This window comes from Corvus kubaryi, unplaced genomic scaffold, assembly GCF_017639235.1.
Source record: "Corvus kubaryi isolate FWS band 111438036 unplaced genomic scaffold, C.kubaryi_AGA036_p1.0 37398, whole genome shotgun sequence".
Lineage (NCBI taxonomy): Eukaryota > Metazoa > Chordata > Aves > Passeriformes > Corvidae > Corvus > Corvus kubaryi.
In genome coordinates, this window is record NW_024581137.1 from 26,943,319 (window position 1) to 26,963,556 (window position 20,238).

The 20,238-nt window shown below is 40.9% G+C and overlaps 1 protein-coding gene across 2 annotated transcripts in view; it reads left to right on the forward strand.

Annotated features, from left to right (window-relative positions):
- The window catches only part of IGF2BP3 (insulin like growth factor 2 mRNA binding protein 3), a 113,215-nt gene that overhangs the window by 22,769 nt on the left and 70,208 nt on the right, over positions 1 to 20,238 (forward strand). For both annotated transcript variants that reach the window (XM_042043360.1, XM_042043362.1), the window contains one exon: positions 2,344 to 2,392. In XM_042043360.1, the coding sequence (XP_041899294.1) occupies positions 2,344 to 2,392 (49 nt within the window). The remainder of the gene's footprint in view (positions 1 to 2,343; positions 2,393 to 20,238) is intronic.

Consider the following 20,238-nt stretch of genomic DNA (forward strand, 5'->3'; position numbering starts at 1 on the left):
TGAGCTAATAATTTTAAGGTGGCATTTCTTCCTTGCTAGTCTCCCTTCCTTCTCCTTTTCAGGATGTTCAAGTTATTTCTGTGCTACAAATGTTGGCAGGCTGAAGTTTAAAATTGTATCAAAATTTTCAGTCCCTTGAAGTCGTGTGGGAAGAAAAAACCCAATGCCAAAGCTTGTGCTAGTCCTCAGCATTAGATGACAAAAAGCACAGATTGCTTTGTTTTGGTCCATCTTTCAGGTGTTGAGCAGTAGAGACGATATGTAGGTATTCCTTCTGAAATGAAATGTGAGGTGGTAGTTTTGTGAAACTTGTATAAGTGTTTCTGGAAAGGACTTCCCCCACTCCCCCCCTTCCCATCAGTGGATATACCCTGCTCAGTGTGAGCATTGGTGGCCAAACTTGGGCATGGAGCTGGAGTGAGACCTGCTGTTGGTATGGTGGCAGGGTTGTTGGGCTCAGATCCTTGCCGTGAAACTCATGAATTTTAATTTGAATCTACAAGTGTGGGACAGTAATGGCACAACACAGTTTGAAGCACACTGAATAGTGTATTGGCTGCCAATTCTGTGGTTTGGGGTTTTTCTGTATTAAAATTTCCCGGTATTTTTAATACTGAATGAGCATCCCCTTTTATGTTCTACTTCAGGACCCAACTTTCAAGTTTCAGGTTGCTGTGTGAGATTATTTTGATGTTTTGGAGCAGTATATCACTATTTTAGGGCGACTGTTTTGTAGCAGTATTGCTAGCTGAGATGCCAGGCTAAGGAAAACTTTGCAGACTTCAAGGAAATTTTCTGCCCTCCCTATTACAGTGAAGCAGCTCCTGACTTTCCTTGCTTTATTGAAAATGAAACCTTAACTGGGTTGTGTGTGGTTTGGGTTTTCGTTCTCCCTTCCTCGCCTGTTTATATGATCAAATGCCGAAATCTGCTCCTACTTGCTTGAGAGGGAGTCAAAACAGCTGAGAAATGCTACAAAACTAAGACCTGTTTCTATTTTCTGGCCAAAGCACGTTTGTTGCTTGATCTCACGGTCGCTGTAGTGTTGGGGGTGACACCTCCACATGAGGAGCAGTTTGGGCAAGGCGGCTTTGTGCTGTAACCTCTGCTTGTGCCTTGAACAAAGCCTGTTGAGAAGAGCATTTCAAGATGTAAAACACTGCAGGCCTGGGTAGGTGGTGGTGTTAGGGAAAGGAGTGTATTTTAAAAGGATTTGGGGGCGAAAAGGAAAGCTTTTGATTTTATTGCTAGACAGGAACATCTCTAAAACTTGTTTTGCTTCAAGACTTCACTGGCTTGTATAAATTTAACTGTTATAAAAAGTCCTTAAAATGTGAAGCACTTTTTTCTGAGAGGTCATTATTGAGCAATTAAAATGTGAGGCAGAAGTAAGTGTTTGAACACAAGACACTTATTTTAGCTGCTTTGGTGTACCAAAATGCAGTTGAGATGTTCTAAGCCTCGACTGCTCTCTTGTCCTCTCTCCCTTCCCCAAAGCTTCCCGGGATGGCCAGGCTGACCCTACTAGCTCAACATACCTGAGCTTAGCCGAAACTGTGTTAATCTACACATTCTTGTAAATCCCAAGGGTTTTGTGGCATCTCTGGCATTTATTTGTTCTCTCACTTTGGGGGAAGGGAGGAGACAAAAGACTTGGCTGTGAAGGCAGCCAGCACACTGCCAGGCTTTGCAGTAGCACTTCAAAGTGAATGTTTTGTTTACTAGATAAGTAAAAACTGATGTAAATTTGGGGTGAAAATACAATAAATTTACTGATTCTTACCCTCTCCTCCCAATCAGGGATGAAGAATTTTAGTCATGTAAATATTAGGAAATAGTCCATCATTAGATTAATGAAAAGCTTAATATTAGAACAAATGTATTGATTCAAATTTATATTCCTTACCTTGAAGTAATGTAACATCCTGAAGTATCATCTTGGTGAATTTAAAAAAACAAAATAACAACAAACTCTTAAAGTGTGTGAAGGAGAGCCCAGCACAAATACATGGGATTGTCACACCCATTTATAACAGAGAATTAGATACTGAAGGCCTTAAAGCTAAAATAGAAATACTCTTCAAGAAAAGTGGAGGCTTCATGAAATGTAACAGCTGTCAAACGTGTAACAAGTATTTCTGCAACAGTTCTTTAGACTTGAAATGATTTTGACCTGACATTCCCCCCCTCGGCGTTCTGTTGGTTTTTTTGAATTCTGTATTTGGTTTTGCCCCTTTTAGTATGACAGATGCTTAAATGTATGACACTGCTATGTATAGTCTATCTTGCAATAATGTTTTCTTTGGGTTTTTTTAAAAACTATTTTCTTTAATTTATCTGCAGGAGTCGGAAGCTTCAGATCAGGAATATCCCGCCTCACTTGCAGTGGGAGGTAGGAAGTTACTTAAAAAAATTTATATCTTTGCTTAAAAACTATGTTTCTGTTTCTCTCTTTATCCACAGGACTTTTCCCCTTCCCCCACCTTTCACTTGCTTTGCACACACCACCCATTCTGTTCTAGGGAAAAATCCTTTGGAAGAGGGAACAATAGAGCCTTCTAAGCAATTCAGATAACTGCCTTCGTTTCTGTTCTCCAAGTTAACCATAAAAAATGTTGAAATGGATTCTTTGGTGAATGCTAACTTCCTGATGCAGTCACTCTCTTTGACTGAAAGCTCATCCATTTTGGCCCTTGCTGGTGTTTGGTGTATGAGTTCAGTAAACTTGATAAAAGTTCATATTTAAATACTTGGTCAAAAACCTTTACAGAAGCAGAAATTTAGTTCTGGTCCTTTCTTTGGGTGGTGTGGGCGTGGGGTTTTTTGAGGGCTTTTGTTTGTCTGTTTTTCCTTGCTCCTCTGTATTGGTGACATTATGGCAAATTGGTCATTCACAGTATTCTGGTTATTGGCTCTCACCAGTATAATACATAATTGCTGTTTACACTCCACAAGTAGTGTTCTAATTTTTGCAGTAGGTGGACTACTGTGAGAACAGCTAGATCTGTTTTCTTTACTGTTTTTCTACCTTATATGTGTATAAAATGTTTTTTCATGTTTTATTAGTGGTAAGTCATCCTCTTGCCTTAGGGAAGTTAGAGGGTGGAGGGTTTGGGGATAAAGCTCCAGTAGCATTGTTCTCCAGCAGGTTTGGTCTGTTGCTGTCATCTGACTTTCCGTCTGCAGCTGCTTCTTTGTTTGCTCTGCCTGATTTTCTCCTAGCTTTGAAGGAAAATGGAGGCACTGGTGTGTTGAATCAAGGCTGTCAACCACTGGGTCCCTGTAAGGTACCAGCACACACCACCTCTCATTGCTCCAGCCTGCCTTTCTGCTGTCTGCTGTCCATGTGAGCTTTTCCTCTGCACTTTCCAAGCCTTGCATACCCCTCAGCTGAACAGCACCCACTTGATACCTTTTATTTCAATTTCATAACTGCTTTTTTATGTCAGGCTTCTGGGAACAGTAGTAATAGAAATGGTTGAGGCTGACTAATTTGAAGATTAACTTATTTTTTGGTATAAAATTACTCTGAGGATTTTTTTGTAGGAATAGTAAGTATCAGAGCAGAGGCATACAACTCAGATGTGAATACACAGATGTTTAACAGAAGGTACTGTTGAGCAGAGTACTTAAAAATGCTTCTACTTGCTCATGACTCCTTACACATGTAGTTAATATGGCTTGTATGTTACAGGTATCTACCCTGTCTCCCATCTGCTTTCTGACTTTTAAATGATCCCTCTTCTCCATTGTTGCAGTTTCTGTGGTGACATCTGGTCTTAGACAGATGTTTTCTCTGTCCATCTTTTTAAGAACACTGTCTTCGTGAAGTTCCCAAGGAAGAGTTAAAATTGTCCCTCTTAGCATCATCTCTCCCTTGCCTAGATGTCCTCAAGTTGCTGTAACAGACCTGACCCTTTGAGCGCAGAATTTATAGACCCCCAAAATTTCTACAGTACCTTTTAAAATTTTCTTGCAACATCAGGGTTGCCTGCCAAGTACAGTTTGTCCATTAACTTCCTAAAGTTTTTCTTTGTAAGTGCTGGTGGTCTGGCACCTCTGCACTTCAGCAGGTAAGCTTTGTATATCCTTAATCAGTGCTGGTGATTAAATTCATTAGGGAATCCTCATGTCAGTTTACCTTGTGTTCCGATATCTTTTTTTGGTGTTAAAATCCTTGAAAAAACTTCCTTTGAACTCTGTAAGAAAGTTTTTGATGATTCCCTCTTAAAACAAGTCTTTCTTAGTGGGGAGAGTAGAAATGTGTACATACAGAGAAGTATTTATATTGAAGCAATGTTCTAGCATAATATTTTTTGAGTGGATGGTATGTGAGGGTGCATGTGAAGCAGCTGGAGTGATTTTACTTAGATTGTGTCTTATAGTCCCTCTGAGCCAATTTGCTTGCCTCATCACCCTTTTGTTAATTGCTTGAATCAAGACTGACTTCTAATAGGTGTGAAATCCTTAAAACCAGACAAAAAAAACTGATGAAAGAAGTCTCTAGGTTAGTTATTGTAGTAGCCCTCCTGTATGTTCCATATTGAAATACAAACCACACTTTGTGCTCTTCAACACCTTTCCTTTTACTGTGACATAGGATATGTGAAAAGAACAGCAGAAATGTTCTTGTGAATTGTTTTTCCCTGGTATAGCCACTATTAGGAAGGTTACAGTGCCATTCTTTGCAAAAGCTGTAGTAACTGTCTTGTTTTCCTTTTTTTTCTTTATAAAAACAAGCTCATTATAAAGCCTGTAGGAGTGCCCCTAGAAGTCAGTGTGCATGCCTCTAGTTCAGTGCTTCACAGCTGTTCTTGTTGCTGGGGTGTCACACGTGGCACCTGTATGCCTTGGGCCACGTGGGACTGGGAGCCAGTGAGCATCTATGTGCACAGAGATGGCCCTTGGCTTATAACAAAACACCCACCAGGCCCTCTCATAATAAGGAAGGCATCCATAACGTTCTTAAATGTAGCTCATCTGCAACAGAGTTTGGAAGTAGCTCCCATTCCTGAGCACCACAGAGAAATTCTACCTCCTGGTTTCCAAAACCAGAAAAATTTTCAGGGAATATTGAAGCTTAATTTGAACTGAGAATTTTTTGAGATCTGTCACCTGAGGAAGGGGCCCCACTCTTGATATAGGCCCTTTGTTGTCCATGTGGGTAAAAGCTGGCTTTTGAGATTCATGGAATGCTGGAATAAATCCATTTCTGGTCAAAACCTAGGAACTGTTCCACTGGTGTACCCTCTTACCTGTCTAACAGACATGCATATCTATTTAGTGCATTTAGTAGAAGAGAGAAAACACTGAACTTCAGTGATAAGGAAGTTTTGACTTCCTCTTGGAAGTAACAGGGTGTCCTGAAAATTTGTGGTAGGACACTTGGCCCACAGCTATTCCATATAGGTTGGGAAACAGGGGGTATAAATGTCCACAGAGTAACAAGCATTTATTAGCAAGACTTTTCAGGAACTAAGTATAGAAATTCAGATAAGTTATTTGCTTTTCTGGCTGCCCCTTTTGACAAAAATATTCCAACTAGTGTTCTCCTTCATGGAGGTTGACATTACTGATTAAAATACTGACTCTTAAAACCAGCCATAGCAATTGGGCTTGTAGTTGTTTCCTCTGTGTAATGTAAGACCTCACTGTGCACTTATCAGACCATCATGATATAAGCAAAAAAGGTAAGATAACCCTTTTAGACCATATTCAGAGCTAAGTGGTGGAGAAAAAGGCAGATAATGAACTGCTATAATCTGCTGAGTTACTACTTTGAAACAAAACCGCAAGGTTGCTATCCTGAAGAGCTCACTTGAAAAGTGCAGCTGTAAAAGATAAAATTCTAATTTATTCCAAGGCATTCAAGGTTAAGTTTGTACAAAACTTGTCTGGTAATTAATTTGAACTTCACAAGATTTTTGGCAAGGTTCTGCAGGTTTCTGTATGTGTGGGTTGTGTACTCTTGTGCTCCTTGCCCAGCTAGGAGAAACTGGAGGTGTGGAGGGAAGACAGCATCTCTGTCTGAACTAAGAAAATGTAGAAGGTGCCTCAGACTGCAGTTGGAGTCTGGACTGGTAGAGGATTAGCCAGATATGCTTTCTACTCATCCATGGGTTCACTTGCACCTTGCCTGTTCCCTCACCAGACTGTCTCTGAGGGTTCTGGTTCAGTGACCTCTTCCATAGAAGCATCATGACTTCTGCATGCATAATCTTCCCTTCGTGCTGCTTACATATAATTTGCCTATAGAGGTTATTGTATCCATTTAGTAATTTGGAGAAGTCATGCATGATCAGATTTTATTTTTTAAATAAGTCATTTTATCTCGTTGAGAAGTATGTTTTGTGAAGCAAACTCTCCAATGGTTAGTGCATCACTTTGAGTATGTGGGTAGTAGTAGTGTAGTATGTAGTGGTAGTATTCTCCCCCTTTCCTATACTTACTCTTGAAGTACAAAGCCCAGACTGATGCTAAGAATCATGACTAGTGAAGAATTTGGAACATCCCTGCTTCCCTTTCTCCACATACACCAGTCTCATCTCTTACTCTTTGAAAACAAGTACCCCGACTCTGTGGTTGCTGCAGAAAAGTAAATAGATCTCTTATTACTCTTTCCTGAACTGCAGTCTGTAACATACTGATTTGACTCCTCATTTGTAATGTCAGGTACTCTCCCACTTAGCCAGTGTGTATTCAGCACTGGAGGTTTATTTGCAAGACAAAATTATACGTCCTCTGGAAAGAGATCTAGGTAAGGTGATTTAAAATTGAAAAAAACAGAAGTACCTAGAGTTTGTTTCTGATGTAACACAATGGGGATTTGAGTACAGTTCTGAGAAGGAACTGTGCAATGCCAACCCCTTTTATTTCTCTTTCTTTTAAAACATTTTAAAACTAGCATCTACTATGTAGAAGATGCTTCAAGAGATTTTCTTTCCAAATATTTTTTCCATGTTTAGTGAATAAAACACTAGAGAACAGACTTTCAGGACACAGATGGTGCCAGAAATGGCACTTGCTGGCTCAGCAGGAAGGTAGCTGTTGAAGAGTTCCCACTTATCTTCTGTGGGCTTATTTCCTTATCGGTTTGGATGGAGCAGATAAACAGATAGTGTTGATGAACTTGGTAACAAAAAAGGTAGACTAAAGCTGAGCCTGTGAAGTGTGAACCTGTTGAGTGAGCAAAGAAAGCAAGAAAAATGCTGTGAATGTGTATTCCTAGCTTTGCTGTGAGACTTGCAGGTTGCTTTCGGGGACAGAAATGTGTGGGAAGGAAGGTCTGATTTAGCTCTTCTGAAGGCAAAAAAATGTTACTAAACAGGATTTGCTTTTCCTCACTTTTTTCATGGAAATGAAAAATGAAGCCTCATAGTTATGTTGAGACCTCCAATGTTTCAGATTTCCCAAGCAGAAGCAATAATGGAAAAGGATTTCTAGAGCAGCAAAGTGAGTGCAGGTTCTGCATCGAGATTTCTGACAATACAAGAAAGGTTTGAGCCATCTCCACCTATCTGCGTATTTTGTAAGACAACTTTCTGTTTCATTGAAAGAATAGAGACTGATTCTTACTGAGCAAATGTTTCTAAATCTTACAATGCACATAACTGCCCTGAGGATCTCTTGTAGCTTGTATTGCTGCTTGGAATGAAGCAGCTAAATTCTGTGGGGTGGATCATTGTTCTTCAGAGATGCAGCGTAAAAACTAATCTTGATGAGTGGTACCTGCTTAAGATGCAGACTATTTCAGAATACCAAGGATATGAAGAGGACAGGTGGGATTCTTGTGGGTTTCAGGAAAAGAAAACCAATAAAACTACAGCAATTAAAAATAAGTTAGGATTATACAAAGCAGATACTTCTCATAAAGCCAGGATGTAAAGAGGAGATGCAGGAATGAGCTGTAACTACAATGGAAAGAATTCTGGAAGTAAGGTGAATCAACAGTAAAGATGTATAAAATATATTGAAATATGGTCATTCACCTCCATCTTTCTCCAAGAATCCTAACTTAATGTAGTGCTATAAAAATAATGCTTAGCTATAAAAACACTAGCAGAACGCTAAGCATGAACAAATCCGCTGCTGCCTGAAAGGTGTGGGAATCTCTGGTAGGCATCTTTGAGAAGGAAACAGAAAACAGAGTGCTACATCAGGCACTAAGCTGTATTTCTTGCCAATTACTACTTGTCCTACTCAGCAGATGAAAGGAGAGCATGTTATTCTGCTCTCTGCAGCAGTCTTTTACATATTTGAAGACCTATGATGCTTTGGGAAGGTTAAGGAGGGAGTTTAAGTTCTTTCAATCTCTTCTCAAGACTCTTATTTCTAGGCTATTGATTGTTCTGAAGTCTCTTACCTGGGAATGTCCCATGAGGCTTCTCCAGAGTAGTTTCTGTAGTTTAAGATCACTTTGAGCTCTTGTCCCCAGGTATATTCTCACTCCATTTCAGCTTTGCGCCATCTTCAAATTTAGCGAACAGAAACCTGATACGACACTAGATGGTGTAGTCCCTGCAAACCCTGTGAAGTGGAGCCTTTTAGTTTGACAGTGGCTGGTAATCACTCTTACCTGAGAGTGATCCCAAGGTCAGCTTCTCACCTGCTGTTGTACTGTTGTCACTGTTGTCAGTTTGTTGTAGGGGACAGTGTCAAAAGCCTTTGGAAGGGAGATTCCCCTCCTTCCCCCAATTAATTCTGTTATTATGAGAAACTGGAGAAATTTATCAAGAAAAGAGAGGGTGATCGTCTTTCCTTTGTTAGCTGACCTGGGACACACACTCTGAATTAACTGCTTTTCCTGGGCTGCATATATTGCCCGTTATCTGGCTGGGCTTAGCTGCAGGTGAGGCAATCTGATATATGAAAGTGACTGTGGCAGACCACCTAGTTTTGCACTTCAGATGACATATTGGCTTATGTTGGGATTTTAATTGCCTGGCTTAATTATAGGGGGTGATATTTACAGGTATATGTGAGGTGATAAACACCTCTTGCAGGTGTTTAAAATACAGGGTGTGGGAGTGAAGGTCCTTGGATAAATATGCAATAAGCATATTTCTCACTTGGATTGATTTATTCATATAAATGTGTTGGTTACAGCACTGCTGATAATTGTCATATCATTGTTATAAACAAGGGGAAAAAATCTAATGAACAAAGTTAATTTTCTTTGAGATTTTTGACTACAGCAGTTTTTCATTTAAGTCAGAGTCCTACTAAAAACAGTCGATAGTGATGCTTTTATTAAGCATCTGCCCCTCTGTAAGACCTAATATCCTAGAAGTTCCTAATAAAGGTATTTTGCTGTTCTTCTGTTATAGTTCTAGGCTTAGAAAAGTAGTATTGCATTAGTTAACACAAAGGTTTCTCCAGGAAACTTGTAGTAGCTGAAGTAATGAGTAGAGAAATTAGAGGTGAGGTCAGGGCTCTGTTGTGCTAAGCACCTAGAAGATACAGAAGGTCTTCCAGCCAGAGGAACCTGTCATAGTGTTAAAACCCTGTTTCAGAGAAATCAAAAAACTCACAGGATCAGAGCTGTTTGACTGACCTAGTTCAGAGGTGCAAAAGTTGCTGCTCTTACTCCAGGTGGCCAAGGTGATTAAGCCAAAAGAAGAGGAAGTAGAAGATTTTGGGCTGTGCTGCATGAAATGTGCTGGGTAGATGTTCAGGCAGCCACAGGACTTGTATGGCAGAGGCAGGAAATTTGGCTGAGCAACTTTTAAATAAGGTGCTGTGAGGTGTCTCAGCTTTTTGACCATGATCTTAAGCAAGCTGAGTAGTAAGGTGCAGTGACCTCGGGCAGGATTTGTGAGATGCTGTGGAGGGGACACACAAGGAGAGGAGGAAAGCTTTCATTTGGACCTGAGATTTTTGATCTGTTGCCTTGTCTGAGCCCCACAGCTTTGTGATTCAGTGAGTTGTCTACATACCTGTATTAGTGTGTGAGTTGCTTTTGGTTGTGATGGGCTCTAACTGTCAAAACACAGCAAGCTGGTGAGTCTTAAGTGTTAAATGTGGCCATTCCAGCTAATATGTGCATAATATTTGCCTTTTGAGACTGCATTTATAGCCCTGTGTGTTACTTTCCTTTCAGAATTCAGAGGTAGAAATAGCTAAGAGAAGGGTTTAAAAAACAGAAGAAATGTTACAGTGCAACTGTTTGACCAAAATTTCTCCCCCATCCAAATTTGCTCCATCGTCCTGTGACTGAGATGAGAAAAGGTCTGTTTTCATTACTGGTTTTTGGTCTTCTGGGATAAAGGAAATCACAACCTGTAATCTCTTAACTTTTTCAGAAGTGTTCTAATACCTACAACAGCTGTTAGTGTGCAAGAATTTTGGCATTGTCACCACAGGGTTGCTGGCACTGTTAAAACAATGTGTTGCTCACAAGCCTAGAACAATAGTTATGTGTTTACCCTGTCACTAGCAGTGACTCCAAAACTTGAGAAACTTAACAGACACATGAAATTTTCTTGGTTCAAAACTTTTTGGGAAACCAGCCAGCAAACCTTAGTTTTTATTTGCAGTTCTAGAAAGGTGTTGGTGAAGACCTTTGTTCAAGGTCTCAGTTGTCAAGGTGTTGCACTCCTTAGCTATAATTTCTACTCAAGGAGTCACTTTAATCATGATGTAACCACTTTATCCAGCATTGTAACACGTTTGTTCTGAGAATTACAAAACCATTCAGGTTGGAAGGGATCTCAGGAGGTCTACAGCCCAACTTTCTGCTCAAATCAGCACTCTCTATTGACCACATTGCTTAGGGTTTTGTCCGGTCTTGGAGATCTCTAGAAACGCAGTTCATGCAACTTCTTTGGGTGACCAGTTCTAAGGATTAATTATCCTACTGGTGAGAATTGTTTTCCTTATACCTGGTGAGGACATCTGTTGTGTCAACTTAAGCCCATTGTCTCCTGTTCTCCCACCCTCCACCTCTGAGGAGCTTGGGTCTATCTTCTCAGTGACCTCTGGGGCAGGCTGCTGCTATGCTCCCCCCAAAGCTGTCCATTTTTCAGTCTCTACATGGCCATTTCCCTCAGCTTTTCATCACTGGAGGTGTGTTCCAGTCTCAAATCATCTTGGTGGCCCTTCACTGAATTCATTCCAGGTTCTCAGTGGGTGTCTTGTACTGGACGTCCCAAAACTGGATTAAGTATTTGCATGTGATTGGTTATCCCCTTTTACTCAGTATTCATTAACTTTCCTCCATCCATTGCTTGTGTTCCTGTTAACGCAGGTTGTTGCTGACCTTCTTTGCTGCCAGGTCACAGACACTTATTTCTGCCCTGCATGTAGAAAGTGGCCAGATAGTGTACTGTCCTCTGAGCCCAAATGTTATTCAGTATAGCATCATTACTGGAAGTTAGGGTGGATGTGGGACTTCTGCAAGTGTGTCACCCATATACATACAGCAGGGGAAACAGGCCTGGAAATGGTATTGCATCTGCAGATAGATCTTAGAGGTTGTATGCCATTGCTGGATAAATTTCCTTAAACACAATGATAAATTAAGCCACTGTTCAAACTGCCCTTAAGTGAGACAGCCCAGAAACAAAATAAGTAGCACCACCACACTGCTGGGAAGAGCTTCATTTCACATGTAATCGTATGATCTTGTTTACCACTGGTACTCCAATAGCATAAACCCCAAAATGCTGAGGGCCTACTTGGTGAAAACTGTAGTTTCTGAAACTTGCAACCTCAGATTAGCAGATTGTAGCAAAAGTCCCAAAGTATGTTTTTAGTCTATGAAGTACTGTACTTTTTTAATACGAAAAATGTACTTATCCCTGTCAAAGCTATTGACATAATTTTTCTTTCTCTTTCACATGGATATTTACTCTCTCCTAATTAATTATTCATGTTGCCTGACATCCAAATCTTGCTCACTTAGGTTTCTCTCTATCAAATAAGGAACCAGTAGTTCCTACTGGTGTTGGGTCTTCTGCAGAAGTGCTGGTTTCAGATGCTGAGAGTGCAGCCCAAAAACTCCTGAAGAAATTAGACGTCTATGCCTTTTCTGTTGGCATGTGTGAAGCTGCTGGTAAAGCTATATGATTTTATAAACAAAAATGCCTTTCAAATGTTGTAAAATTGGTGTGATTAAGAAGCTAGTTACTTCTGTCCTGCTCTTGGGAAGTTCTGAACTGTTTCAGTTACCCACCTTGAAAGAAGATGCCACTAGCAGGGATTGTTGCTTCAGACTTACCTATTGTGTAATTTGAAAAAGAGTTGAAGGAAATGCATTAAAAGAGTTGTTCCGCAGGCAATAGTAGGAGAAACTTTGAGCTCTTGTTCACAGTAGCCAAAGGAATAGAAAAATGTTAACTTCAGGTGGCCTGGATGATTCTTCATCCACTCTACTCAGTTTGTACATAGAGAACATGGAATCAGCAACAGTGGGTCAGAAGAGAGGTTAATGTATAGTCATGTAACCCACCTTTGCTGTGCCTCGGGAGGGGTACAGGAATAAGGGCAAGGGTGTACATAGTCCACCAGAGCAGTCTACTGCCACTTTTAGTGTTTTGCAACCCTGATGTCTACTGACCTAAAACCAGTGAGTTTGTATTTGGGCAACTAATCTAGAGTTTCTGGTAAGCATGTTCTTGAACCATGCAAACTCCTGACATCTACAATACACTTCAGTGAAGTGGCGTGGTCTTAGGGCATGTTGAAAGAAGAACCATCCCATTTCACATGCTTTGAACTTCCGCCTACCTCCCAGCTCCTGTATTGGAAGGAAGAGTGAATAGTAAGTAATAGCTCTGTTAACTTTTTCCTCCCTCTCTATTTTCCTTATTGTTTTAATGACCTTTATTCCTCAGCCTTTCTTTTCCATGCTGAAGAGGTAGAGCCTGCTTAGCTGTTTTTGGAAGCTGTTTCCCATTCTTTGATTATCTTGGAAGCTTTTATTGATTTGGAATTGAGGAACTAAATCTGTACATTGTTCATTTTAGATTGTTTCACTCTATGAAAGTAGTTGCTGTCAGAGACCTCTGTGTATGTATTGGGCTTTGCTCCTTTAAACAACAGCACAAACCCTGCCCCCCCCCAAACCAAGCAAACAAAAAAACTGAAGTAAAACCAGTGGAAAGCTAATAAGTGGAATGGGGCTTGCTTCTTATGTCTCAAGAGATTAGCAGACTTTTCCTTTTTATGATGGCCATGGCAAAAATCAACATTATCAGCAGTGCAGATCGTCCTCTGGGCATGCTGCTGCTTGCCAGGAAATGTTACATTTGAATCACATGCGTACCACATGTTGACCTAACTTTATGCAACTGGCTCTTTTGTGGAGGGAGGGAAACAAAATGTGATTATTTCTAAGGGTCTGGCTAGTTCCAGTCCTGTTGATGTTATAATGGTAGTCAGCACATCTCTGCTCACAGCTGTACTTAGACGTGTGGGATTTTTGTCTCGTTTGCTGGCCAAGTAGAAACTGGCCCTTGGGCTATCTCTCCAGTGAACAAGTCTTGTGGGGCTGCTCCTGACACAAACCCTCTACTTCATTGCTACTTGTACAAGTACACTGCTGGATTGCCTCCATGCTCCCTCCCACAGTCACTGTTTTGGTTGTAGCCTTGAACTTGACCATTTAAGGCTGAGGCCCAATCTGTGACCCTTCTTGCAGCTCCTACTTGCTTTCATCCAGTGCACAGAAAAATCTTGAGTTATTTCTTGGATGAGGGGGGGAAAGGAAGAAAATGAGCTCAGCTGCAGAATCTCCTACAGAAAAAGGGAGACATACAACTGAGGCAAGCGGTGAAGCTGTTGTATCAAGAACAGGGAAATGTCTTATGGGAAGGCAAGAGATACCAACACAGTCTGCAGTTGCATGATGCCATTTCATCCAGCAGCTAATGCTCACTCCAAGAGCCTGGAAGCTGTGGGGATTTGGGTACTGGTTGCTGGGCTGAGGCCTTGAAAAGCAGCAATTTAGGGCATGAAGGTAGGAGGTCTCTAAGGTGTAGGTGAACACCAACCAAGCCAAAGCTGCTGAGCAGGGGGAAGAGAGGTGAAGTTCCTGTTAATTTTGTGTTATTCTAAAGCCCGAAGCTCCCTCTGATCCTGTGTCCTAAACTGGTAGCCAAGTACATGTGGGCAGGGAGGGAAGGGAATGCAACTTGAAATAGCTCCCTTCTTTTCAGACATTGAGTGTTGTGGCAATCAAAAAGGGGGGATGTGTCTGAAAGCCATCAAAACCACTTCCAAGCACATGCCTTTTAGTGAAGCAAATGAGCAGGATTTTTAGAATATAATGCAAACAGGAAATCACTCTGAAAACTGTAGCCCACCATTAACTTGCAGGGGAAAGGGAAGACAGATTAAAACTATCCTTGCAAACAGCTGCTTTGTTATAAAACCTAATAGGGGATTGAATGCGTGTGTAAGAAATGAATCCAAATCAACACCTTTTATTGGGTGCTGGGGTTTTTTTGTTGCTCTTAGTAATAAAATCAGGCTGTTGTTATGTGAGTAGTAGATAGCTGTTCGTGCAACAATTTCACTTACTTGCTCACACAGTTCCCTTACAGAACTCATGGCTACCCAGTGTGAGCAGCAGCAAGGAGGCCAGCCTCAACTATGTACTTTGAAGTGGAGGGTTATGATGATGTGCCAGTGGCTTCCGGGAAGGTGTTGCTCAGCCCTTTGTTGCATTGGATGTATAATTAAACCTGTAGCCTTCACGACTGCATATAGCAGCTGTTGCTCTTTTGGATGTGGTCTGAGTTATGAATCTGCTGCCCGTTAAGCACGTGCTAGTGTTGTGGAGATTCAGCCAAGTTTTGGTCTGGGCAAATCTTATATCCTACCTTCTCAGCACTTGCTTTCTTTTCTTGGCACGTTGTTTTCTGGTATCTCTGCTTTTCTGTTCAAACCTATAGGAAATTTACAGGAACCATCCGCGCAAGCTTACAGCAAAGTGATGTGTATTACATCCCAACTACAGGAATTGTGTTGTTTCTTCTTTTTGGGTATGGGACTCATGTGGACCTGTAGCATTCTCACAGGCAGCGTGGGATCATCTCATTATCCCTAAGTTTGTGATTTGTGGGTCTTGGTTCTTGCAGCCCAAATGGTTGCTGGTTTGGGTTGCTATCACAAGCTGGGATGACTTAAGTGCTTTAGTGGCTGCAACCTTATAGACCTGCTTGTTGCCATTTCATTTCAGCCTCTTGCTAATGTCCAGTAGTTAGCATGTGTGTAATCCATCAGTAGGTTTGGGTTTCATACTCAGGAGGTAATCTGTTCCTGGTGACATCCCATTTTTTTCAAACATGTAGTAGAAGAAACAGTGAGGTGGTGGGAATACTTGAAAACATGGCTTTGTGTCTGGGACTGCAGTGGGAGTGTGCAGAGGGGATTCGTGATAGATCAGTGATTGGGACTCTCCCAGCTGTGCAATCTTCAGTGAATTGTGATGGACTATGAACACCTTTAGCATATACAGATGGCTGTATAAAAGATATGAAATTCTTTTAGCTATGCTGTGTATACGCACTACAACTAGCCTTCAGGTATCTGAGCTCACTGGCTGTGAAATTCATTGTGGGATCTAGGAGGGTGGAAGGACTTCAAAATATATCAGAAGAGAACATAAACTTTTGCCAGCTCAGCAGCTGGGAGAAGAAAAAAAAAAAAAAAAAATCAGGTGTTCCTGCCTAATGTTAGAGACAAGTGCCCATGACTTGCACCACTTTGCTACATGACCGCTTCTAGCCTAAGCCGATGGCTGGTGATGCCTCTGGACCCTATAGAAATGCACATTGTTTTGTGCGGCCATTCTGTAAGTAACTTCTGTCTTTGTAAAGCAAATTAGGAGAACTCTCAAAGCAGTGTCCTCACCTGACTAATGAAATATCTTAACCTGCTTCAACATGGAAGTGTGGATTTGTTTCCAAAATAGATGTAAGCTATGCATGCTTTGTTTCAGCTTGTCAAAATCTGGTCTTGCAGCTTCCCTGGGATGCACGAGGCATCGATGTGCTTGCAACTGCCCTTTAAGCCTTCCTGTTTAAAGTCTGCAAGCAGTCACCTCCATCATTTTGGAAAGTTCCTGTCTGTTGCAAAGCAAGGACAGGAACAACTTCTTTTGTTCTTGCAGTAGGAATACTTGATTTTCTGAGATCGTGCATGTCAACAGTTCCAACTAATTTCCCATAACCAACCTGTTTTGTGGCCACCCTTGTGCTCTATTGTTCACGTTTCAGTTGTGATGTGGCTGTTAATTTCTCCACCATTTATACGGTGAAGGTAAGGCAGCCTCACAGAGGTGAGGCAAGCAATGGGTCATTGACACTGCAATGTGTAAGGGGTGTTGGACCCAGTATCCTCGGATTACATTGACTACTCTGCATTGCTCCCCGTTCTTCTTCATGGCATTATCTTCTGAGCTTTGTGGGATTAAAGGATTCCCCTCCTACATGTAACTTGTAAAATGTCTTTCTGCTTGGCAAAGAAGGTACAATGCTGTCTTTTGCTTGCGTTTTTGGTGCAGTGAGGCCCGCTCTTTTAGTAGCTGATGGGAGCTTCACAAATGCAGGGGAGACCTTCTAACCTTGAGATTACGAAGGGGAACTCATGAGGTGTGTCTGGTCATATGACCTTTCCTGTGCTGGGGTGATGACAAACTTGAAAATCTGTTACTGGTGATGCCAGGCTGCTGATGCAAAGCTGCCTGGAGCTGATCCCAGGATTCTACAAGGCAGGAGGTGCTTGTGCTGGGCTGAGGGGACAGCAGGTTTTTGACTGTAGAGCACAGGAGCGTCTGTCGGAGATCACTGCTGCTGCTCCTGAAGCCCATTCCTTGCAGTGCTTGGCACCGGGAAGGGTCCCCATGTGCACTTGCACTACCTTGCTAGTGTAGTCACAGGCATGGAATTCTACAGCGTTGTGCACATATTTTTAGGGCTTTAAAAAATATTTTTAATAAACATGAGCACCACTGGATCAAATATTCAAGTGAAAAGACCACAGAGCTTCTGACTTGAAGCAGAATTCGCCCCTTTCAGAGAAGCAGGTGGTACAGGTTGTGTGAAAAGGTGGAGTGGAAGTAATATGCTGTTTTCTATACTGACTAAGAAAAAAAAGTATTATTTGAGGAGCAAGCAGGTTGTAGACTGCCCGGCAACTAGTAGAGTGAAAAATCTTCATGGTGCAGTGGCATTTGACAGTTTTTCTCTTTAGATTTCTAGTTTTAGTGGAAGCAAGTACAACCAGAAATGATCAACAGCTCTTCCAGCAGAACTTTGACTATTTTCTACTCTGTATGTGGTAGAAAATACGATCTCTCCTGCCTTCTTATATCTAACCAAGTTCATGTGATCGGGTTTGGGACAGAAGAAATTTCCATTTTGCAAGTAAGAGAAAAAGTTGCTTCCAGTCTCAACGGGAAATTTTCAATGAATAATGATAAACCTAGTGTCTAAAGCATAAGAGAGGGCAGTGCTGACTTCTTCTGCCAGAAAGATCTGTGTGTGTGGGGCAGCCCCTTAAAAAACCCTACTGACTTGTGCAGCGTGTTGGCTTGGTTCACTGTCACTACTTTGGGTCATGGCAAATGCTTCTTAGTTGTAAAAGTTAAGAGTTTGAATTTTTTTTTTTTTTTTTTGAAAATGTGGAAAAAGAAATACTTCTCAAGAGTGTTTATCTTTTGTCATCTAATTGGAGCAGATAAAGGTACACACTTCCTTTCACAAGAGTTTTCTCTCATTCAAGCAATGGTAAATTTATAATCAAGTGAGGGATCATTTGAATACTAGGTTTCAGGACACTGATATCATCACATTCAATTTGTGTCTAAGAAGTTAATTATAGATACTGAATATTAGTTCTGCTTTTCTTTTTGACATCCTAAACTTGGCAAAAGAAAAATGTAGATTATAAAAAGATTGAAAATTAAAGCCTCTAGCTGAGTTCTAAGATCTCATGCACAGTTACTTAAACTTTAAAAAATGCTTTTAAATAGATCTTCCCAGACTGTTAGTCTGATGCCAGATGAACAGTTTAGGGGTATTTCTATAAATCAGCAAAGGAAAATTTTACCATGAGCTGAATCCCAATTTTTGTCTCCAAAGAAGAAAAGTTAAAAAACAAACCCAGACATCCCCCTGCCACCCGAATAATCCAACAGCAACCCCAAGCCCAACCCTTACTCTGTTTGTCTTTAAACCTGCTAATAAGTATTTTCATAACCTTACCTGAAAAAAGCCCCACTGTGGTTGTCCATGAATTATTCTCGCATTTGGAGTCCCTGTCTTCCTCCTTGCAAAGTATTTGGTTTTCACCAGTTTGGTTTCTTTCTCTGAGTTGAGCAAAAAGTGAGCTAAATAATAAGCTTCTGTTATCTTACCTGCTTGGTAACCTTTCTGATGTTGGTGTTAGCAGAGAAGTGTAGATGCTGTGAGCTGTCCTGGTGCACACTGGGGTGTGTTTTCTCAGCAGGCAGTTTACCTGATTGCTTTCTAGGCTTGCAAACTATTGGGTGAGGCTTCATACCTGGAGACTTACTGCCCCAAAAGGAAACCCCTAGCCTGTGAGCCAAGGTCCTGTCCTTTTTGGTAAACAAGAGTGCTCTGTTATTGCCTTTTTTTTTTTTTTTTTTTTTTTTTCATTTCTACTAACTGTTGGAGGAAGATGCTTTTGTTTTCTTGACTCCCACCTCCCTGTCCTCCATGCTCTAACCACAACAGCTGCATGATAACATCCTTATGCTGTATTCCCTGTGTACTAGAGGGCCTCCTGGGGTTTGTAGGACACACAGCTTTCCTGGGCCTTTTGCTTCCATCAAAGATTAGGACAGGGATGGGGGCAGAGAGCATCTTATTTTCCTTGCCAGGGACCAGTGTCTGGTTACATTGGTACGGAGAAGGTCTTTTATGAGCTTCAACTAAAGAGTTTTGAATCTCTGTGCATGGATTTTTTTCAGTTCTTGTGTAGTCCTGGTGCTGAAGATGTCATTCTTTCCAAGTCATTTGATAGCCAAAAGTTGGAGGGTACAGAGGCAGTCAGCATTCCAGCAGTGCTTGAAGATGCACAGAGCGAAGGGGTGGGAAATCTTAAACCTATTCTCTTTGGGGAGTATGAGGAATAAATAGTTGGACCTATATTACTGTGAGTATTTGTTTTACAAAAATAAGTACGATTTCAGATTGATTTGTTTCTTCTTGTTCCAATGAGAAAATTACTTAAAGTTGTAGAAACACTATAGTTGTTTGCAGGCATAAGAAATACCTGGTAGGTGATGTGGCAAACATTACTTTAGAATTAATAGGCTACTTCATCACTTGCAACTTTATGGAGGTTTTCTATAAATTGTGTAAAATCTCTGCTTCTATTTAATTTTAAGGAGAACTGGAAATAATTTTCTAAATGAAAAAAAATCTGTACAACCAGAACTGCCAGGAAGTTTTATGTTGTGCTAGGTCAAGGAGGTATTCTTAATATAAAGCCTTCATATTGTGTGTTAACCCACAACAGGAATCTTTGCACCTTTGATAAATGTCAGCATGTGTATCAGATGCACACAAGATCCTAAATTAAGACTTTATGTTGTGGCTATCTTGTGTATTAAGCTATAATCTCTAGAATACTCAGCTTCCATCAACTGTTCACAGTCATTAAGAATGCAAAAATCTACCAAATGCAATATACAGGAGGGAAATGTCCAGAAGTAGTCTTAGACCTCCTAATTCCCTATCCATTGCTATCAAGTCATACTCTGCTAGGGTTTTAGAAGACTATTAGTTGAATTTGGGAAAGACAGATATAAAATAAACATTATCAGCACAGCATATGTTTCATACAGAACTGATTGTGGATTATGTTGTTCTGCAGGATGCCTCTAAAACTAGAAGTTTTAGAGGTAATAGTTTGCAGTCCTGTAGACAGATTTTCTGTTCAAAAAAGTCTGAGTAACACTTTACTTGTTTACACTTTTTAAGGTCTCCCATACCTTGTTGAGTTCATGAAACTGCTTTTTTCACCCCACTGCTTGTGTTGCTTAACTACCCATCATCTGATTGTAACTAATTTCTTGTGATCAGTGTTACGTGATGCTTGTGGGTTTTTTTGCCAAGGTATGATGGTCACCTGAAACAGAGGTAACTTGTGCTAGGGTGCATTAACTTCTCCTTTATTTTTACTAGCATTTCAATCCATATCACTGCCTCTTGCATGCTTTTGTGGCTTTGGCATATCTGGCAGAATATCTTGCAGAAGTGTTGCTTT